Genomic DNA, 22488 nt, shown 5'->3' with positions numbered 1-22488 from the left:
AGTGCTGGCGGACGGAACCAGGGAGGCCCTCGAGCCAAGGCTTCCGGGGCCCAGAGGCCTGAGGAAGTCCGGGTGAGGCCCGATTGGGGTAGCCGGGGGGCGGGGGGGGGGGGGGCATGGGGCCCGAGGCAGGTGCCTCACAGAAAGGGAACGTGGCTGGGGCCTTGATGGGAGTGACGCGGCTGGGCGGGCAGTATGGGGGCTCTGGCTAGTCTAGGAAGGGGTCCCTGGAGCCTCTAGGGCAGCAGCCGGAAGGGCTCTGGTTCCCGGGAGGCGGGTATGGGTCCGAGAGAAACCACGGAGCCCGGGCTGACTCAGCGGGAGGAGGCGCGGCCGCAGGAAGCAGGAGCGGCGGTGTGTGGGCACAGCTGTGTTCTGGACGCTGTCCCTTGAGAGCTTTATGAGATGTCCCAGTGCGCGTGTCGAGCAGGCACTTAACATACCAGTTCAGCTCAGGGCTGGAGATAGCAGTTCTGGAACCAGCAAGTGTAAGTAGGATTTAAAGCCGTTGAAGTTAGTAGGGAAGTCCCAAGGATGCAGGTGGATGGAGACCGGTTGGCCATCCAGTGGCGGAGGCCAGGGGGCCAGGCACTGCCCGGGGTGGGCAGGGGCACTGCGGGCGGGCGGGCGGGCGGTCTTGCTGCTGCTGCCCAGGCCCGCTCAGCTGGTAGCACAGCGCTTCTTTTTCACGATCTCGTGTGGATAAAGTAGATCGGTCTTTTAAGAGTATACTTATTTTTCTCCATGGAACTCAGGAAAGCTATTTTCTTTCATTCTTTTTTTTTTTATAAATTTATTTATTTATTTATTTATTTTTGGCTGTATTGGGTCTTCGTTTCTGTGCGAGGGCTTTCTCTAGTTGCGGCGAGCGGGGGCCACTCTTCATCGCGGTGCGCGGGCCTCTCACTATCGCGGCCTCTCTTGTTGCGGAGCACAGGCTCCAGACGCGCAGGCTCAGTAGTTGTGGCTCACGGGCCCAGCTGCTCCACGGCATGTGGGATCCTCCCAGACCAGGGCTCGAACCCGTGTCCCCTGCATTGGCAGGCGGATTCTCAACCACTGCGCCACCAGGGAAGCCCCCTTTCATTCTTAATACAGACACACGTTTATATTTCTGAACTGACAGCAGGGATTGCTGACCAGCCAGCTGATCTCCAAGAACCCTTCCAAGGCTGACATTCTCTTCTGAGAGTTAGATTTATACAAGATTAAGATCACATACAAGGATCAGTAAATTGGCTCTGATTTTTGCAAGAAGCCTGTTGAATAGAAGGGCTTTGGAAGGTAATTAGGCAGGTCTGTCTGACCCTGGGTTCCGCAGCTCTGTACGTTTCTAAGCGCACAGAGTGTCAGGGAGGAAGTGCTTAAGAATGTGCCGGTGGTTTTAAGCAGCTCGATCTTTCCACACAACTATGCCTGCCCTTGGGAAGTGTAGGCACCCGTTGACATTTCTGTCTTAGATTTATTTGGAGTAGGCATGTTTTAATAAACATTATCATGATGTTTATTAAAATCACATCGGCATTTCACTTTGTGTAAAACCCAATCCCCTCTTGAAAAATTCAACAGAGAGTCCTGAGAACAGCAACAGCCCTAGTAGGAGTCTCATGCCTTGGAAGCCCGGTGAGAAGTGGGACTGCGGGCGCCCTTTGGGACCCTGCACACCGCCCCACCCCGTGTCTAGGACAGGATGGCGAGCTCCAGGGAGCCGGACCTCTGTCTGTCCTTTGCCCCGTCTGGTCCAGCGATTCTCAAAACTTAGCATTCATGAGAATCTCTGAGTTGGGAGCTGTACACAAAAACACATGTTCTCTAGTTGGTAGTCATTTTAAAGGGTTTCCAGTTCAAGGATTTCAAGAGCTGTGAGGCCCCGCTGCAGCGACGAGTGCACATCTGCAGTGTCTGCCACGGGGTGGTGTCGGCGGGCTGGCGTCCTGCCCTCGCGGAATGCCTCAGCACGCGCCTTGCCGTCAGTGGGCTTCGCTCGTGACACGCTCCTCTGGTGCCCGCTCTAACCTGGGAGCTGTGCAGCCTCCCTCTCGCTGCTTTCAAGGTGCTTTGCCTTCTGTGACCACAGCCCTGATTGCAGAGAACTGCCCCAGGGACGTGTGTGCAGGCGGGCAGGGCAGGGGCCTCCTGGGGCGGGAGGTGGTTCTGGAGGTAAAAGCTTTGGTTTAGTTGAAGTACAATTGCTGTACAATGTTATGTAAGTTATAGGGGCCAACATAGTGAATCACAACTTTTAAAGGTGATACTCCATTTATAGTTATTATAAAGTATTGGCTGTATTCCCTGTGCTGTACAATATATCCTTGTAGCTTATTTATTTTATATGTAATAGTTTATGCCTCTTAATCTCCTACCCTTGTCTTGCCCCTCCCCCTTTCCCTCTCCCCACTGGTAACCACCAGTTTGTTCTCTGTATCTGTGAGTCTGCTTCTTTTTTATGTTTACTCATTTTAGCTTTTAGAGTCCACATATGTCATGTCATACAGCATTTGTCTTTTTCTGTCTGACTTAATTCACTAAGTGTAATACCCTCCAGGTCCATCCATGTTGTTGCACATGGCATTATTTCATTCTTTTCTATGGCTGAGTAATATTCCACTGTGTGAGTGTGTGTGTGTGTTTGTGTGTGTGTGTGTGTGTATACACCACATCTTCTTTATCAGCTCATGTGCTGATGGACACTTAGGTTGCTTCCATATCTTGGATATTGTAAATAATGCTGCTTTGAAAGTTAGGGTGCATGTATCTTTTCAAATTAGTGTTTTCATTTTTTTAGATATATATGTATTCGATTTTAAGGGGTTTTTTTGTTTGTTTTTGTTTTTTGTTTTTTATAATGTGGTATTTTTTTTTCCTAAGGTTGTGTGTTTCTAAGATGCCTATTCTCTTTTTTTTTTTCACACACACACACACACACACACACACTGTATTTTATTTTTACAAGAGATAAATAGACTGACATCAAGCACTGTACATGGATGACCACAACAAAAGCAACAATGATTGCAATTACCAAACATGAAACACACTCATACTACGTCATAATATTGACATTCAGTCCAGTAATCCTCCACTGTAGCAGCTCCTTTACTTTGCAGTGAAAATTGATTTGTATATTCTTTGCCTCTGAGTCCTTGTGGGATTTTTTTTTTTAATTCAAACAGAAAGTCACAAAAATTATACTCATCCTCATCAGTTCACTCAGTCCCATGTAATTAATTTTTTTTTCATCTTAATCTTTTGTTAGCACTTTTATGTGTTCATCAGTTTTTCATTAGAGTTCTGAAAATGCTTATTCATTCAGTTCAGCAGTACAGTCAGTTACCAGAAACCTGTACTTGTCAGAGTCTTTTCCATGAATTTCTTGAAGATGAAACCCTTTTATAGGAACATATTTGCAAAAGCATCAGAGTACACCCAGAACTGTCTGTAAATGACAAAAGACTTAAAAATGACCACGGTTAAAGATCTGATGAAAGTTCATAATAATGCAGTTGACAAGAAAATTAGTTATTTCTGAGATATACATTTTAAAGTAATAACTAGGATTATGACTTATAACATTATACCAGAACATATAAGATTTTTAGAAATTTCATGTAATGTCTGAAACATTTATATTAACATATTTCCATACAAATAACCCAATGAAAGTTTAGTATTAGTTGTTTTGTTTGTTTGTTTTTTTATACTGCAGGTTCTTATTAGTCATCAATCTTATACACATCAGTGTATACATGTCAATCCCAATCGCCCAATTCAGCACACCACCATCCCCACCCCACCGCAGTTTTCCCCCCTTGGTGTCCATATGTCTGTTCTCTACATCTGTGTCTCAACTTCTGCCCTGCAAACTGGCTCATCTGTACCATTTTTCTAGGTTCCACATACATGCGTTAATATATGATATTTGTTTTTCTCTTTCTGACTTACTTCACTCTGTATGACAGTCTCTAGATCCATCCACGTCTCAACAAATGACTCAATTTCGTTCCTTTTTATGGCTGAGTAATATTCCATTGTATATATGTACCACAACTTCTTTATCCATTCGTCTGTCGATGGGCATTTAGGTTGCTTCCATGACCTGGCTATTGTAAATAGTGCTGCAATGAACATTCGGGTGCATGTGTCTTTTTGAATTACGGTTTTCTCTGGGTATATGCCCAGTAGTGGGATTGCTGGGTCATATGGTAATTCTATTTTTAGTTTTTTAAGGAACCTCCATACTGTTCTCCATAGTGGCTGTATCAATTTACATTCCCACCAACAGTGCAAGAGGGTTCCCTTTTCTCCACACCCTCTCCAGCATTTGCTGTTTGTAGATTTTCTGATGATGCCCATTCTAACTGGTGTGAGGTGATACCTCATTGTAGTTTTGATTTGCATTTCTCTAATAATTAGTGATGTTGAGCATCTTTTCATGTGCTTCGTGGCTGTCTGTATGTCTTCTTTGGAGAAATGTCTATGTAGGTCTTCTGCCCATTTTTGGATTGGGGTGTTTGTTTCTTTAATATTGAGCTGAATGAGCTGTTTATATATTTTGGAGATTAATCCTTTGTCCGTTGATTAGTTTGCAAATATTTTCTCCCATTCTGAAGGTTGTCTTTTCGTCTTGTTTATGGTTTCCTTTGCTGTGCAAAAGCTTTGAAGTTTCATTAGGTCCCATTTGTTTATTTTTGTTTTTATTTCCATTACTCTAGGAGGTGGGTCAAAAAAGGTCTTGCTGTGATTTATGTCAAAGAGTGTTCTTCCTATGTTTTCCTCTAAGAGTTTTATAGTGTCCAGTCTTACATTTAGGTCTCTAATCCACTTTGAGTTTATTTTTGTGTATGGTGTTAGGGAGTATTCTAATTTCATTCTTTTACATGTAGCTGTCCAGTTTTCCCAGCACCACTTATTGAAGAGACTGTCTTTTCTCCATTGTATATCTTTGCCTCCTTTGTCATAGATTAGTTGACCATAGGTGCGTGGGTTTATCTCTGGGCTTTCTATCTTGTTCCATTGATCTATGTTTCTGTTTTTGTGCCAGTACCATATTGTCTTGATTACTGTAGCTTTGTAGTATAGTCTGAAGTCAGGGAGTCTGATTCCTGCAGCTCCGTTTTTTTCCCTCAAGACTGCTTTGGCTATTCGGGGTGTTTTGTGTCTCCATACAAATTTTAAGATGATTTGTTCTAGCTCCATAAAAAATGCCATTGGTAATTTGATAGGGATTGCATTGAATCTGTAGATTGCTTTGGGTAGTATACTCATTTTCACAATGTTGATTCTTCCAGTCCAAGAACATGGTATATCTCTCCATCTATTTGTATCATCTTTAATTTCTTTCATCCGTGTCTTATAGTTTTCTGCATACAGGTCTTTTGTCTCCCTGGGTAGGTTTATTCCTAGGTATTTTATTCTTTTTGTTGCAATGGTAAATGGGAGTGTTTCCATAATTTCTCTTTCAGATTTTTCCTCATTAGTGTATAGGAATGCAAGAGATTTCTGTGCATTAATTTTGTATCCTGCAACTTTACCATATTCATTAATTAGCTCTAGCAGTTTTCTGGTGGCAGTTTTAGGATTCTCTATGTATAGTATCATGTCATCTGCAAAGAGTGACAGTTTTACTTCTTTTCCAATTTGTATTCCTTTTATTTCTTTTTCTTCTCTGATTGCTGTGGCTAGGACTTCCAGAACTATGTTGAATAATAGTGATGAGAGTGGACATCCTTGTCTCGTTCCTGATCTTAGAGGAAATGCTTTCAGTTTTTCACCATTGAGAATGATGTTTGCTGTGGGTTTGTCATATATGGCCTTTATTATGTTGAGGTAGGTTCCCTCTATGCCCACTTTCTGGAGAGTTTTTATCATAAATGGGTGTTGAATTTTGTCAGAAGCTTTTTCTGCATCTATTGAGATGATCGTATGGTTTTTATTCTTCAGTTTGTTAATACGGTGTATCACATTGATTGATTTGCGTATATTGAAGAATCCTTGCATCCCTGGGATAAATCCCACTTGATCGTGGTGTATGATCCTTTTAATGTGTTGTTGGATTCTGTTTGCCAGTATTTTGTTGAGGATTTTTGCATCTATATTCATCAGTGATATTGGTCTGTAATTTTCTTTTTTTGTAGTGTCTTTGTCTGGTTTTGGTATCAGGGTGATGGTGGCCTCATAGAATGAGTTTAGGACTGTTCCTTCCTCTGCAATTTTTTGGAAGAGTTTGAGAAGGATAGGTGTTAGCTCTTCTCTAAATGTTTGATAGAATTCACCTGTGAAGCCATCTGGTCCTGGACTTTTGTTTGTTGGAAGATTTTTAATCACAGTTTCAATTTCATTACTTGTGATTGGTCTGTTCATATTTTCTATTTCTTCCTGGTTCAGTCTTGGAAGGTTATACCTTTCTACGAATTTGTCCATTTCTTCCAGGTTGTCCATTTTATTGGCATAAAGTTGCTTGTAGTAGTCTCTTAGGATGCTTTGTATTTCTGCGGTGTCTGTTGTAACTTCTCCTTTTTCATTTCTGATTTTATTGATTTAAGTCCTCTCCCTCTTTTTCTTGCTGAGTCTGGCTAATGGCTTATCAATTTTGTTTGTCTTCTCAAAGAACCAGCTTTTAGTTTTATTGATCTTTGCTATTGTTTTCTTTGTTTCTATTTCATTTATTTCTGCTCTGATCTTTATGATTTCTTTCCTTCTGCTAACTTTGGGTTTTGTTTGTTCTTCTTTCTCTAGTTTCTTTAGGTGTAAGGTTAGATTGTTTACTTGAGATTTTTCTTGTTTCTTTAGGTAGGCTTGTATAGCTATAAACTTCTCTCTTAGAACTGCTTTTGCTGCATCCCATAGGTTTTGGGTCGTCATGTTTTCATTGTCATTTGTCTCTAGGTATTTTTTGATTTCCTCTTTGATTTCTTCAGTGATCTCTTGGTTATTTAGTAACATATTGTTTAGCCTCCATGTGTTTGTGTTTTTTACATTTTTTTCCCTGTAATTCATTTCTAATCTCATAGAGCTGTGGTCAGAAAAGATGCATGATATGATTTCAGTTTTCTTAAATTTACTGAGGCTTGATTTGTGACCCAAGATGTGATCTATCCTGGAGAATGTTCCATGCGCACTTGAGAAGAAAGTGTAATCTGCTGTTTTTGGATGGAATGTCCTATAAATATCAATTAAGTCCATCTTGTTTAATGTATCATTTAAAGCTTGTGTTTCCTTATTTATTTTCATTTTGGATGATCTGTCCATTGGTGTAAGTGAGGTGTTAAAGTCCCCCACTATTATTGTGTTACTGTCAATTTCCTCTTTTATAGCTGTTAGCAGTTGCCTTATGTATTGAGGTGCTCCTATGTTGGGTGCATATATATTTATAATTGTTATATCTTCTTCTTGGATTGATCCCTTGATCATTATGTACTGTCCTTCCTTGTCTCTTGTAACATTCTTTATTTTAAAGTCTATTTTATCTGATATGAGTATAGCTACTCCAGCTTTCTTTTGATTTCCATTTGCATGGAATATCTTTTTCCATCCCCTCACTTTCAGTCTGCATATGTCCCTATGTCTGAAGTGGGTCTCTTATAGACAGCATATATATGGGTCTTGTTTTTGTATCCATTCAGCAAGGCTGTGTCTTTTGGTTGGATCATTTAATCCATTCACGTTTAAGGTAATTATGGATGTGGATGTTCCTGTGACCATTTTCTTAATTGTTTTGGGTTTGTTTTTGTAGGTCCTTTTCTTCTCTTGTGTTTCCCACTTAGAGAAGTTCCTTTAGCATTTGTTGTAGAGCTGGTTTGGTGGTGCTGAATTCTCTTAGCTTTTGCTTGTCTGTAAAGGTTTTGATTTCTCCATCGAATCTGAATGAGATCCTTGCCGGGTAGAGTAATCTTGGTTGTAGGTTCTTCCCTTTCATCACTTTAAGTATATCATGCCACTCCCTTCTGGCTTGTAGAGTTTCTGCTGAGAAATCAGCTGTTAACCTTATGGGAGTTCCCTTGTATGTTATTTGTCGTTTTTCCCTTGCTGCTTTCAATAATTTTTCTTTGTCTTTAATGTTTGCCATTTTGATTACTATGTGTCTCGGCGTGTTTCTCCTTGGGTTTATTCTGTATGGGACTCTCTGCGCTTCCTGGACTTGGGTGGCTATTTCCTTTCCCATGTTAGGGAAGTTTTCAACTATAATCTCTTCAAATATTTTCTCTGGTCCTTTCTCTCTCTCTTCTCCTTCTGGGACCCCTATAATGTGAATGTTGTTGCGTTTAATGTTGTCCCAGAGGTCTCTTAGGCTGTCTTCATTTCTTTTCATTCTTTTTTCTTTAGGCTGTTCTGCAGCAGTGAATTCTACCATTCTGTCTTCCAGGTCACTTATCCGTTCTTCTGCCTCAGTTATTCTGCTATTGATTCCTTCTAGTGTAGTTTTCATTTCAGTTATTGTATTGGTCATCTCTGTTTGTTTGTTCTTTAATTCTTCTAGGTCTTTGTTAAACATTTCTTGCATCTTCTCAATCTTTGCCTCCATTCTTATTCCGAGGTCCTGGATCATCTTCACTATCATTATTCTGAATTCTTTTTCTGGAAGGTTGCCTATCTCCACTTCATTTAGTTGTTTTTCTGGGGGTTTTTCTTGTTCCTTCATCTGGTATATAGCCCTCTGCCTTTTCATCTTGTCTATCTTTCTGTAAATGTGGTTTTTGTTCCACAGGCTGCAGGGTTGTAGTTTTTCTTGCTTCTGCTCTCTGTTCTCTGGTGGTTGAGGCTATCTAACTTGTTTTTGTTTTTAATATTTATTTATTTGGTTGCGCCGGGTCTTAGTTGCGGCAGGCGGGGTCCATAGTTGAGGCATGTGACCTTAGTTGTGGCATGGGTACTCTTAGTTGTGGCATGTGGGATCTAGTTCCCTGATCAGGGATTGAACCCCGGGCCCCCTGCATTGGGAGCGCAGAATCTTAACCACTGCGCCACCAGGGAAGTCCCTGATTTTTAGTTTTTTGAGAAACCTCCGTACTGTTTTCCACAGTGGCTGAACCAATTTACATTCCCACCAGCAGCATATGAGGGGTCCCTTTTCTCCACATCTTCACCAACCTTTGTTATTTGTTGGAGGTAAACCTTAGGAGGGGCTTCACAGCAGGCAGAAGACACTGTTTGGAGGTGCCCCTGGCACCTGCAAATGAAATGAGTGGCATGATACTGTTCACCATAGATTGGGGGGCAGGCCAGGCCAGGCGTGGCTCCGGGCTGAGGTTGGCCTATCACTGTCACATCCGCCCCGGGCCTCAGTGTCTGTGGGGAAAAGGACAGAAACAACCTTCTCCCTAAAATCTGTTCATCTGTGACATCCCGCACATGAAATGGGAATCTGGGAGAAACAGTGCATAACTGGAATTGGCTGCACTTTTGGGTCCTCAGCTGTGGCGTTGCCCTGAGCAGGCACCACGCAGCAAGAAAGCCTGCGTTCTCAGCTCACCACGCCTCAGGCGTTTCATGGCCATCAGGGTTATTTTTGGATACAGAGGGATTTTCAAATTCCTGTTCACCTTTGCAAGGTGTAATTAGAATTCGTTGGAAAGGACTCACAGAGCGCTTGCGTAAGAAGTGAGAGGGCATCCTGCGTGCGTCGTCCATAGGTTTCTGCTTCCAGTCTGTCCTCCTCTGCAAGATCCCCAGGGCACGTGCCCTGGGCTGGCTTTCTAGCGTGGGAATCCCTGCATCCGGAGTGAGACTTGGCTCAAGGCTTAGGAGGTGCCTTCAGGTTTGGAGGCTTTGTTTGATTTTCACACATGGAAATGGAGCCTTTTCTCTTTGTGAGCTCAGCTATGCATTTAAATTTTTTCCTTGTATTTTACAAGCATTTTTAGGTATTTGTAATGGGTGAGTTCCTGAGTTAATCTGCCATCTTTCTGGCAGGGTTATTTTTAGACTTTGTTTTAATTTAATGTGATGTGTGACTCAGGTACAGACTGATGGTTAATCTGCATGTTCATTTTTTCAAAGGGATGATCCTTGGTTTTGAAAATAATTTATTCACTTCTGTTACATAAAGAATGCATTAAATTGCAATTGCATAATATATAGTTGACACTTAACTGTTTTTTTCTAATCCATACGCCTCATTGGTTGTAGCTACGACTTTGAGATCTATTTTGGCCTGTTTTCAGGCCAGAGGCTGGCCGCCTGGCATAGGAAGGACATGGAGTGTCTGTCCTGTCCTTGAGATGTGACACTGGGCGGTAGCGGCTCTTGCTGCCCCTCCCGAGACAGGGGGTGCTCTGTGGGCGGGGCTACGCTCTGGTCTTGCCCCTGCCGCCTCACCCCTCCTCCGTGGCGGTGTCTGTGCCCGGGGGTGAGAAGAAGGGCCCCCGCCGCTCAACCGAGTGTGGGGTGAGTGGGGAAGTCGTTCCATCGTTTCAAGGAGGATGATACAGCTCACAGAAGCCTCTGTTCATATTTGAATACCTAATTGGGTTAGGAGAAGCTTATATTTGAAGCATCGAATCCATCTGTCCACCCAACAAATTCTGTGTGCTGAGTGCTGGGGTTACAGAGCAAACGTGTCTTTTCCTGCCCTCTGCCCCCGCCTTCCTTCAGAGATATGGTTTGAATGTCTCTGTGCTGAAGATCACACAGAGAGGATATTGAGGCCACTCATCTTTTTTTGAAAATGTGGAATATTGTGGCGAACGTGAACAGTGGTTGGTGCACAGCATCGAGCCAGCGATTCAAACTTGGGAGTTCAGACATGTATAATTCATAGAAAGTAAGTCGTTACCAGCTGCGGATATGCCTGCAGCACATGTGAGTGATGCAGTCGTTCCAGCCGAGGACGGAAAGGCTGGGGTGTAGCTGTCAAGGACAGTTGTGAGCTGCTGCACCACTGACACCTTCCCCATGGCGCTTCCGTGCTGGAAACTGGAGTCAGTGTAAAAGCTCTCACTATTTGCAGATGTTTTTGTTTTAAAGTAAATTAATTGAAGATCAAAATAAAGTTCCTTCATGAGAAAAATCTTTCACCATGCTCTAATGAAGAGGAAATTAAATCTCTGTGTAGTCAGAACCAGTTGCTTATCTACAACAGGATTAGAAATTTAAATTCTTAATTAGTTCATTGGATCTTCTGTGATTTCACTGGTTTTGAATATTTTTCCCCCAAAATAAAAAATGAATAAACTTACAGGAATTTTGATTGTTTTAAAAAATGGGCTCTATCTTACAGATACTTGCATGGGTGGGCAAAATATATAGGAAGTTATTGTACTTCACTGTTTATAATAATAAAGCCCCAAATGATCTCAGTGTCCGTCAGGACTTCTTAAATCAGTTGCAGTACGTCTCTGTGCTGGGGTGAAGGCACGCAGGGGTTACAGAGCAGCACAGCTTTGTAGACAAGATGACTTCCAAGACAGGTGTTTGTTTGTTTATTATTGAAGTATAGTTAATTTACAGTGTTGTGATAGTTTCTGGTATACAGCAAAGTGATTCAGTTACATATATATAAGAGATACATACCAGATTCATTTATATGAATGTTGTATATAAAATATATTCTTTTTCAGATTCTTTTCCATTATAGTTTGTTACAAAATATTGAATATAGTTCCCTGTGCTATACAGTAGGACCTTGTTGTTTATCTATTTTGTATATAGTAGTTTGTAGCTGCTAACCCCAAACTCCTAATTCATCCCTTCCCTCCCTCTTCCCCCTTTGGTATTGTTCTCTATGACTGTGAGTCTGTTTCTGTTTTGTAAATAAGTTCATTTGTATCGTATTTTAGATTCCGCATATTAGTGATATCATATGATATTTGTCTGTCTTTTTGTCTTAGTTCACTTAGTATGATAATCTCTAGTTCCATCCATGTTGCTGCAAGTGGTATTATTTCATTCTTTTTTATGGCTGAGTAATATTCCATTGTATATATGTACCACATCTTCTTTATCCATTCCTCTGTCGATGGACATTTAGGTTGTTCCCATGTCCTGGCTACTGTAAATAATGCTGCTATGAACACCGGGGTGCATGTGTCTTTTCCAGTTAGAGTTTTCTCAGGGTATATGCCCAGGAGTGGGATGGCTGGAGCATACGGTAGTTCTATTTTTAGTTTTTAAAGGAACCTCCATACTCTTTTCCATAGTGGCTGTACCAATTTACATTCCCTCCTATACTGTTGGTGGGTTCCCTTCTCGCCCCATCCTCTCCAGCATTTATTATTTGTAGACTTTTTAATGATGGCCATTCTGACTGGTGTGAGGTGGTACCTTGTTGTATTTTTGATTTGCATTTCCCTAATAATTAGCGATATCCAGCATCTTTTCATGTGTTTATTGGCCATCTGTATGTCTTCTTCGGAGAAATGTCTATTTGAGTCTTCTGCCCATTTTTTGATTGGGTTGTTTGTCTTTTTGTTACTGAGCTACATGAGCTGTTTGTATATTTTGGAAATTAAGCCCTTGTCGTTCACATCACTTGCAGATATTCTCTCCCATTCTGTGGGTTGCCTTTTCATTTTGTTTGTGGTTTCCTTTGTGTGCTTATTAAGTTTGATTAGGTCCCATTTGTTTATTTTTGCTTTTGTGTCTTGCCTTGGGAGACTGACCTAAGAAAACATGGCTGCGATTTATGCCCAGACAAATGTTTAAATGAGAAAAGTAAGGAGTGGAGAGAGTGGAGAGCTGGTGTCAAACGGGGAAGCCAGCGAAGGGTGTTTAGTCCTCAAACGGGTCATCTCACAGGCCACACAGGAAGGAAGCCAGTGCTGCTGGACAGTGGACTTTGTCCTAATCTGCCCGCTCTGCAGTCAGGGAGGACATCGATTGTGGAGTAGGAAGGTCCACGTTGGGCTGCCTTGAATGTCCCCGTGCATGTTCACTTTCCATCGTCCCTGGGTGTGTGTCTGGGCATTGCCTGATTCTTCCAAACTGTGTGTCACCTGGGCAGCCTTTCTTATATCAGAAAAACAAAACGATGTGGTTGACATTGGACAGAAGTGACATTGCATTTGGAAAAGTGTCCCTTTTTTACTGCATTGTGGATACTCACCAACTAGCCTGTCATTTGCCACTCTCACGCCCCCAAAATGTGTCTTTTCACAGCAACAGTGGCAGCCGTGTACTACAGCTACTACATGCTGCCCGACGGTACCTACTGCCTGGCGCCTCCCCCTCCCGGGGTTGACGCAGCCGCTTTCTACAGCACCCTGCCTGCCGGCGCGGCCGTGTCCGGCTCTGCTGCGGTGACCGCCACGGCCCCGCCCCCGCCGGGGACCACGCCGCCGCCCCCCCCGAGCACAGCAGAGACGAGCAGTGGGGTGACCTCCACCACCATCACCACAAGGTATGCTCTCACCTCTGCTGGTCACCTGGGGCACCTGTGTTCTTGGTTTGGGCTTCTTTATAGTGTGCGTCACGTAGAGGGTCTCTGTTATCTGAGTACTTATTATCCAAATCCCCAAGTTACAGGGTTGATTGGGCAGCAGAAGCTGTCATAACGTGAGCGCTCATGGCAGTGAGGTCTAACCACTGGGAAAAGGAGCTCCCAGTTACCATCCCACGGCACGGCCCTGAACCCAGCATCTGCACTTCCCTGTGTGCCGCCGTCTCGGTGGAGCAGTACTAGGCACAGTCAGTGTGAAGTGAAGCCCAGTTTCTGCCAGAAGTGCAGGATTTCATAAAGCTGATGCAAGTGAATCTCTCACGAGCGGTTAGGAAATGAGGGTGTGGCTGTTAGTCCAGCGAACCACTGAATAACAGAGCCGGCAAGGCAGGGACTGGAGCCCCGGCACCTGTCCTGGGCAGCGTGGAGGGGGCTCCGCGCGTCTGTGGGTGAGCGAGCACGTTATACGAGGCACTGGCGTGTCTCAAGCTGGAAAGACGCTCAGGAAACTTGACGGAACACTTGGATAGTTCCCACTTTCTGATCGTGCTAAGAAAGTCAAACATGAAACGAAGGGTGATGGATCACGCTAGCCAGCATGCTTTCATATATATATAACAAAAATTCACACTTGATTTGTTCTTGGTTGTTTCTAAGAATTAACAACTGGGGGGAAACGTGAGGAGAGAAAAGGTGAACCTATTTTCATGCCCTTAAGTGGCACTTTGAGTAAAACCCCTATGTTCATCATTGGCAGTGATATTTTTTTTTTTTTAAACTTTTTTTTTTTTTTTTTTTTTAATTTTTATTTATTTATTTATGGCTGTGTTGGGTCTTCGTTTCTGTGCGAGGGCTTTCTCTAGTTGCGGCAAGCGGGGGCCACTCTTCATCGCGGTGCGCGGGCCTCTCGCTATCGCGGCCTCTTGCTGCGGAGCACAGGCTCCAGACGCGCAGGCTCAGTAATTGTGGCTCACGGGCCTAGTTGCTCCGCGGCATGTGGGATCTTCCCAGACCAGGGCTCGAACCCGTGTCGCCTGCATTGGCAGGCAGATTCTCAACCACTGCGCCACCAGGGAAGCCCCGGCAGTGATATTTTGGTCCCTGTTTCGAATGGATTGACTTTGATTAGTTTTCTGTAGTCCCAGTCATTTCAGATAAGGGCCTCCCTGTCTGTGTGTAACTTACCTGCCGGTGTGAACTGAGACAGTGCAAGTCCCCCAGCGGCCTTGCTGGCCGCCCCCCTGCCACTGATCTGGAGGAGGGCCTGGCACTGTGGGTGTGACCCCGCTCTCCTCTGCAGTGCACTTGCTTCCGTGGCCGCCATCATCCCCCCGCCCCCCGACATTCAGCCCGTGATTGACAAGCTGGCAGAGTACGTGGCCAGGAACGGCCTTAAGTTTGAGACCAGCGTTCGTGCCAAGAATGATCAAAGGTGAGTGAAGGAGTTTATGTGGGGTAGATGAATGGTATTTGGGGTTTAGTTTAGCTTCTTTTTTTAATCTAGCTACATAATTGTTTTTATATATATATATATATATATATATATATATATATATATATATATATGTATATGTATTTTTTATCCTTATGTGTTTAGATAAATATATCTTGTTAAATTACTTAGAGTTCGGGTGGTGGTCTTTTTTATTGTTATTTTTTGTTTGTTTGTTTAATTTGTTTTGCTTTGTTTTTTAAAAATGTTGAACCTACCTAAAATAAAAAGCTGGAATTCATGCTTTTCAAGAATCTGCTGTGGAAATTTAGACACACACTGCACTTTGTTTTTTTAATCAAATAATGTTCCATGCTCGGGTCGTAACATAACAACAGGAGGCTGTGGTCACGACATGATCTGTGTGATCGCCAGGGTCAGTCACTGCGAAGCCTTAGAGCAGCAGGTGTGGTCTGTCGGAGCCGAGGGGTATCACAGCGAGCGAGCATGTCTTGCTGAATGACTCGTCCCCTTCTCTGTTCCTAGGTTTGAGTTCCTGCAGCCGTGGCACCAGTATAATGCCTACTATGAGTTTAAGAAGCAGTTCTTCCTCCAGAAAGAAGGGGGCGAAAGCGCACAGGTACGTGTCTGGGAAGAAGTAATCCTCGGGATGTGCACTAACAGGGTTGGTTGGTTTTACACTCACTTTTACGTGTAACGTGTGTCTTGCATTTGCCGAGTTTAACTTTTCCCACCTCTCTTGTTTTACATCTGTTGAAATCTTTGACCCGTATTCATAGTTCATTGATGATCATTTGTCCAGAATGTTGTGAACAAAGTAATCCTGTCTCTTCAAGCATTTGGTGTTTTGGTTGGCTGTTATTTTTAACTACTTTGGATGGAAGCTGTGTATTATACTTCTGTTGTGTTAACATGTACTTAAATGCCTAAGTGTAACCACAGGTGCTCCCAGCTGACGGGCTGGAGTCACACAGGTGCTGCCCACCCACTGGCCTCGAGCGCCCCCTGCCAGCAGCTCGCCTCACAACTCCCATCCCTGCAAACGTCCACACACTTGGTTCTCAGGCACCTGTTAGAAGCATTTCCTCCTGTCCTTGTAATCCTCTCTTCTGCCTCTCCTCTCCTTTCCTCAATTACATGGACACCCTGATGTCTTTCTAAAACCTGTTTTGGTAGAGAGATGACGTAGGCTTTGCGTATCAGTGGATCTCTCCAGGCTTTTTTCGCTGACTGCTCAAACTGAAGGAAGTAGACTCATCTGTAGGTGCTGGGCATAATTTGGTGTTCTGACCGTGTTCTCAGCGATCAGTCTCCAAGGAAGAGGCAGTGGGCATTGGTCCCCAAACCAGCACTGCAGGGAGAGTACCTCCTTCCACTCCTCTGTTCATTCTGCTGCGTCAGAAGATAGTACATCTGAGTTAGCAAGTATACTCCCGGGTGTTACTTAGGCAGTAACGTGGCCGTGCTGTTGTCCCGTGAAATGTACGCACTGCATCTCTCTCCTGGCGAATCCCGTGTCGTTTCCGATGGAGCAGTTCACAGTCACGCTTACCCTCTGCAGGCTGTGTCAGCACCGGAAGAGGCTCCTGCAGAGTCTGCTCCTGAAAAGCCGAGTGACGCTGGGGAGGATAGTGTGTCTGAAGACGTGGCCGACGCAGGGGGCAGAGGTGGCTCCTCGGGGAAGAAGGAGGCGGCGTGCAGCAAAGCCGTCCCCGACGGGAAGCTGGTGAAAGGTACGCTGCCCTCGCTACCGAGGGTTCCGGTTTTGACCTGGTACCTCACAGGTGTCACTTCAAATTAGCAAGGAAGAACGCTGGACCGCTTAAGGTCAGGTGCCTTTAGCCACAGGACAGGAGGAAATGGCTGCCCCTTTTAAGTTGCTGTTATTAATAAAACTTGCTTACTTCATAGTACTTTCCTGATTTCGGGTTTGGGGTCATTTGGATATAAGCTCATCTTAGGTATGCGTTTGTTTAACAGCCTGTTCTAGCAATTTAATGGAAATGTTTAGAATATTTCAAATAATGTTTTGTACCCCCCCTCCTTGGACTTCTGAAACTATATGCAAACTAGTGCCAGTGGAATTAGTTTTCTTTATTTGTTAAGGCAAGTCCCTTGAGGGTCTCTACCAGGCGGTATTCCACTCGCTCCGTTTCAGTTACCTACTCTTATGTTCTTGGGAGGAGTTTTTTGTCTACCAGGACAGACATACATGAAAAGAGCAAATATAAATACATAGAAAGAAAAAAAAAGCTGACACAGGCACGTTAGCAGGGAGCTCTGTGGTTGGACGTGTGAAGAAGCAGTGAGTTGCACCAGGTGGGAATGAGAAGGGCTGTGCAGGGGGAAGGGGGCTCCCAGAGACAGAGGCGCTCCCAGGCGGGACGGCGTGGCCTGAGCCGTGTGGCCTGTTCAGAGACGGGAAGTGGTCTGAGGGACCCGGGTGTCAAGGGGGGCACACCTGCCAAGGTAACCATGGCCAGCTCGTGGGGCTCTGCCTTCCTGGCGGGTCCCAGGGCTTCCAGCAGGGGCAGCACACCTTACGGCTTAGATCAGAGGAATCCCTTTATGCAGTATGGTGAGTGTGTGAAGGGATCGAGGCAGAGAAGCCGTGCGGGAGGTTCGGGGTGGCGCTGGTGGCCTGAAGTGGAGGAGGGGTCGTGGCCGGGCGGTGCAGGAGCCAGTGCCCGGGTTGAAGGAAAGGCAGAGGAGATGCAGGATGGGCGGATGGGCCAGGATTGCAGGAAGGCCTTTTCTGTGCGTACAGATGCCTTTTCTGATACAAAGATGGCGATCAGGAGTAACCAAAATGACCCAGGCGGGTAACTGGGAAACTTCAGTGGTTTAGGAAAGCATGGAAGTACCCGTGAGCCTCTCAGTCCGGGAGGTCACCTGAGCACACGTGTTTAATCCCTCACCCTTCCCAGCCGCCTTCATCTCTCATTGGAATAACCAAAGGAACGTATTAGTAAGGAGAGAGTAAAAACAGTTACTGCTCCAGAAGCAGGGGGAGGTACTGTGCATGTTTAAGAAGGCCCAGCCAGCCCACCTGGACTTCAGTTCATAGGAAAGAGCAGGACATTTGGGGACTCGGTGGCAGGGACCCCAGGGGATCCCACTGTCAACCCAAGAAGGGGGCGGGCAGAAGGCCAGAACCACCAGGAGCATCCAGGGGGCAGCGGGCCCCAGCAGGGTGTGGTCGGGGCGCAGTGGGCCAGCCCCACGTGGAGCGCCCTCCGCGCTCCCGTGAGCAAGTGCCCTGGGATTTGGCAGACGAAACAGCACTCGCCGCTTCCCTCGTCGTGCCCTCTGAGCCTGAGGCGCCCGAGAGCTGCGGATGTCCGACAGAACCCACCCCGCCCTCAGCTCCGTCAGGGTGAGGATGAGGAGACAGAGAGTCACAGCTCCTGCAAAGAGGCAGGAGTTCAGAAGGACACGATCTGAGCCTCGGAGCATGTGGGCACCTTGGAAGCAGTTACTAAGTGACAGGAAAATTCTTTTAGTCTCTGATTCTTATTCTCACAGAGTTAAAGATACTGTAAAATCAGTGCAACCGATAATCTGACATCTGGAAAAGATTGTTTAGAAAAAGATTGCCAAATTTTAAAATATAATAAAAACACTAAAAATCAGATTGGGTGAGAAGACAAATTCAAAATTTTCCTCAAATTTCCAAAGAAAAGAACAGAGATGGAAGAAAAAGCATCCAGATGGGAAAATAGACACGTTGTCCTTCACGGGGAAGAAAAAGCAGGCTGGCACATCAGATGTGTATCTCTGGCATTAAATGCCAGGTAGTTAAGATCTATCTGAAATTTTGAATGAAAAGTATTCTGAATGCTGGAGCACAAAGATTCTTACAGACATGTCAATGCCCTGAAATTAATCAGTCAAAGAAGGTGAGGACAATGAGAATATTATCCAAAAATTATCAAATGCAGTGAAAACTTAGAAGAAAAATCTATAACCTCATATGCTTATGTTGGTAAAGAAAAAGTAAAAACAAAACAAGCATTCAACTCAAGAACCTGGGAAGAAACCTTATATAAAATGCATGTCAGAAAAGCAGAAAAGGAGAATCAATAAAAATCAAAGCAGAAATGGGTGAGGATATAATAAAAGACCAGTAAAACTTACCTTCATTGTACAAGTTTAATACAGAAAAAAAGCAAATGCACAGCATAATGAGAGAGAAAACATGGTATTTTTTAAGTACACGAGAACAATATATTTAACTAAATTTGAAAATAACTGAAAAAAATTTTCTAAGAAAATATATTGATAAATTGCTAAGACTATCTCCAGAGAGGCAGTAAAATGACAGATCTATAGGCCTGAAAGAATTTAGAAAACATTGGTCAGTGAAATACCTCTAAAAGCAGGCAGGCCAGGACAAAGTCAAAGTCAAGGTAACTTCCCTCAAGAAAGAGAAAAACCTGTCTGATTAAAGCTACTCCAGAGCCCAAAGATGGAAAGTTAGGAAGCTCTCCAGCCCTAGTACCTTAACCCCATAAAGCTTAGCAGTCTGCAGGCCAGGACCCCTGGGAAACCCAGATGTTAGCACCTCAGATGGAAGCAAGCTTGGAGTGAGAGTGAGAGCAGGTATGAGCAGGTGGGGTTCCTTGCAGCCGTCCCAGTGCGGCATCCCACGAAAAATCCCCAAGTACAGTCTTATCTTGCTAACAGATGCTGGAAAAGCACCAACATTTCCTGAGATTTTTATGATAAAACTTCCCTGGTATGACAGTAATTGATGTTGGAGAAACAGGCTCTCCATTTTGAAAAAAATAAGACTCTTAGGTTACCTCTGACAATTATAGTGATTCCAGATAGATTTAAGTGTTTAAACGTAAAAAATAAAATCATAAAGTAGAAGAAAATAAAGGTAATTTTTTTCTAGTCAGAGTGGAAAGGATTTTCTAAGAATTGAAGCCATGAATGATAAAGAAAGATAGGTCTGATGGGAACTGGGCCTGTATAAAGTTGAAAGACAAATGTCAGGATGGCAGTGATTGCTAATATAACAGAAGATAAAGGTCAAAATCCTTGCTATAGAAAGAGCTCTTGTAAATCAGTAAGAAAAGTCACTGCAGTAGAAAAACAAAGGGCATGAAAAGATAGTTCACAAAAGAAGGAAAACAGTTGGTCAGTGAATAAACTTTTTTTTTTTTTTTGGCTGCATCCGGTCTTCGTTGCTGCACACGGGCTTTCTCTAGTTGCAGCAAGCGGGGGCTACTCTTCGTTGTGGTGCGCAGGCTTCTCATTGTGGTGGCTTTTGTTGCGGAGCACAGGCTTCAGTAGTTGCGGCACGCGGGCTCAGTAGCTGTGGCTCGCAGGCTCTAGAGCGCAGGCTCAGTAGGTGTGGCTCATGGGCTTAGTTGCTCTGCGGCATGTGGGATCTTCCTGGACCAGGGCTCGAACCCGTGTCCCCTGCACTGGCAGGCAGATTCTTAACCACTGCACCACCAGGGAAGTCCTAAACTTTTACAATATATCCTCCCTAACAAGATACTGTTCTTTGCCTCCAATTTGGTAAATTGCCTCCAATTTAGAAAGTAACAGAGAGGGTGCGAGTGGCAGGACCCTCACTCACGCGTTGTCCTTGGAGTGTTGTCGGTAAGGCCCCTCCAGGGGAGAGCCCGATGATGGGGACCAAACCCTAAATGCAGATGCCCTCCCACTCCTAGAAACGTCTGGCTCACCAGGACGTCTCTACCAGGTGCTCCTCCCAAGGCCTGTGGGCTTTTAAAAATAAAAAATTGGGAACCATCATGGGAGACTGAAATCAATTGGCATGTCCATACTAAGAAATATTATTGCCATTTATTAAAATGATGTATGTTGACATAGAAAGATGTCTACACTTTTTCTATGGAAAGGTGTCGCTTACTAAGTGAAAACAGCAGGCTATAAAACTATAAAGTATGGTCCTGTTTTTCGTGTGTTGGTACACATGCACACGTACGTGCCTCGGAACCATTGTGTTCACATCATTTCTTTCCCGTATCTGAATAGCAGCTGGTCTTTCATTTTGTTCACCTGTGTTTCCAACATTTCCCATGGAGAATATATATTACCTTAGAAGTTAAAAGTTAGCAATGAAACTTGATACCTTAAGCAAGGAAGCATATTTGATGTGGAAGGTGGAGGGCGGGGCACCGTCGGCTCACTCACGAGTGTTTCCTGAGCACAGGCTACTCTGCATCAGTGCGCACCGGGGCCACGTTAGTCCTGCGGTCTTGCCCGCTCCAGGCTCCGGGGTAACCAGACCACACACACAGCACAGAACGTCAAGAGTGGCGTGAAGGAGAGAGGCCGGGCAGGGCCTGTCTGAGGAGAGGCTTCATTTGAGATGAGACGAGCAAGAAAGCCAGGCATGGAAAAAGGATGATGGCTCCAGGCAGAAGGCAGGGCGGGCTGGAGGGCAGTGCGGAAGGGAGGAGTGGGAGAGGAAGGGAGGAGTGGGAGAGGGGGGCCCCCTCCACAGCTGCTGTTCATCCCTAACACAACAGGAAACCGCTGAAGGCTGTAGGAGGTGCTTTTCACGTGTTGAGATGTGACTTGCAAATAAGGTTCCAGGTAGAAGCAGTAGTTGTGTAATTGAATAATTCTACAAAGAAAATAGTTCCTGATCCCCTGCTTTCTGGCTGAGCTATGCTGGGAAGGTTACTTGACCTTTTTAGCCTCAGTTTCCTCATCTGTAAATGGGGAGGCCTGATAGTCTCTGTCTGCTCCGGGGCTTGCAGATGTTAAGTGAGGTGAGGCATGGAGACTCTGCACGTTAGTCAGTTCTTTTATTACGCCACTATTTTTTTAATATAAATTTATTTATTTTTGGCTGCTTTGGGTCTTCGTTGCTGTGCGCGGGCTTTCTCTAGTTGTGGCGAGCGGGGGCTACTCTTCATTGCAGTGCGCGGGCTTCTTGTTGCGGAGCACAGGCCTTAGGGCTCACGGGCTTCAGTAGTTGTGGCACATGGGCTCAGTAGTTGCAGCTCGCGGGCTCTAGAGCGCAGGCTCAGTAGGTGTGGCGCACGGGCTTAGTTGCTCCGCGGCATGTGGGATCTTCCCGGACCAGGGCTCGAACCCATGTCCCCTGCATTGGCAGGTGGATTCTTAACCACTGCACCACCAGGGAAGTCCCTAAATCACTTTAATGTATGTATCGAACAGTGGTGCTGTTTGGCACTGTATTCGACATGCATTAAACTGTGTTCCAGAAGTTTTCATTTTAATATACTTGTTGATTGCATATTTTTTAATTCGGAGGAAGAGATTGGGAGTAATTGTTTTAAAATTATTTTGTGATATAATACTTTAGCCCAAGTTAACTTGAGTAATTTTGATTAACATTTAACTGAAGTTTTCTTTTCTATGTTTCTTTGAGTCTATTCTTAAAGAGACCATATTACTAGAGGCTATAAAGGGTTAATATTATGGAAGTTGTTTCTTATGGAGAATTTCACACAAGTACAGAGACAGAGCCTGGTGTAACAGTCCCACCCCGCACGTGCAGTTCTCAGCACCCAGCTCCCGTGGCCGACGCAGGGCAAATCTGAGAACTCTCAGTCCAGCCCACCCCCAGGACGTTCTGAGGCAGATCCCAGCATCATGGCATTTTATACATCAGTGTGATCGCATTTATCTCCGAAAGATAAGGGCCGTT

The 22488-nt window shown here is 44.5% G+C and overlaps 1 protein-coding gene across 5 annotated transcripts in view; it reads left to right on the top strand.

Moving 5' to 3' along the window:
* Window positions 1-22488, top strand: part of SFSWAP (splicing factor SWAP) — an 89520-nt gene that overhangs the window by 27808 nt on the left and 39224 nt on the right. For all 5 annotated transcript variants that reach the window (XR_009497381.1, XM_059895575.1, XM_059895574.1 and 2 more), the window contains 4 exons: window positions 13093-13333; window positions 14673-14804; window positions 15351-15444; window positions 16387-16558. Coding sequence is in view for 4 of the 5 variants with exons in the window: in XM_059895575.1 (XP_059751558.1) it covers window positions 13093-13333; window positions 14673-14804; window positions 15351-15444; window positions 16387-16558 (639 nt within the window). In the remaining variant the exon portion in view is untranslated. The remainder of the gene's footprint in view (window positions 1-13092; window positions 13334-14672; window positions 14805-15350; window positions 15445-16386; window positions 16559-22488) is intronic.

Source organism: Balaenoptera ricei, chromosome 14 (assembly GCF_028023285.1).
Source record: "Balaenoptera ricei isolate mBalRic1 chromosome 14, mBalRic1.hap2, whole genome shotgun sequence".
NCBI lineage: Eukaryota > Metazoa > Chordata > Mammalia > Artiodactyla > Balaenopteridae > Balaenoptera > Balaenoptera ricei.
The sequence above is the reverse complement of the archived record's forward strand: the minus strand, read 5'-3'. Positions and strand labels throughout refer to the sequence as shown.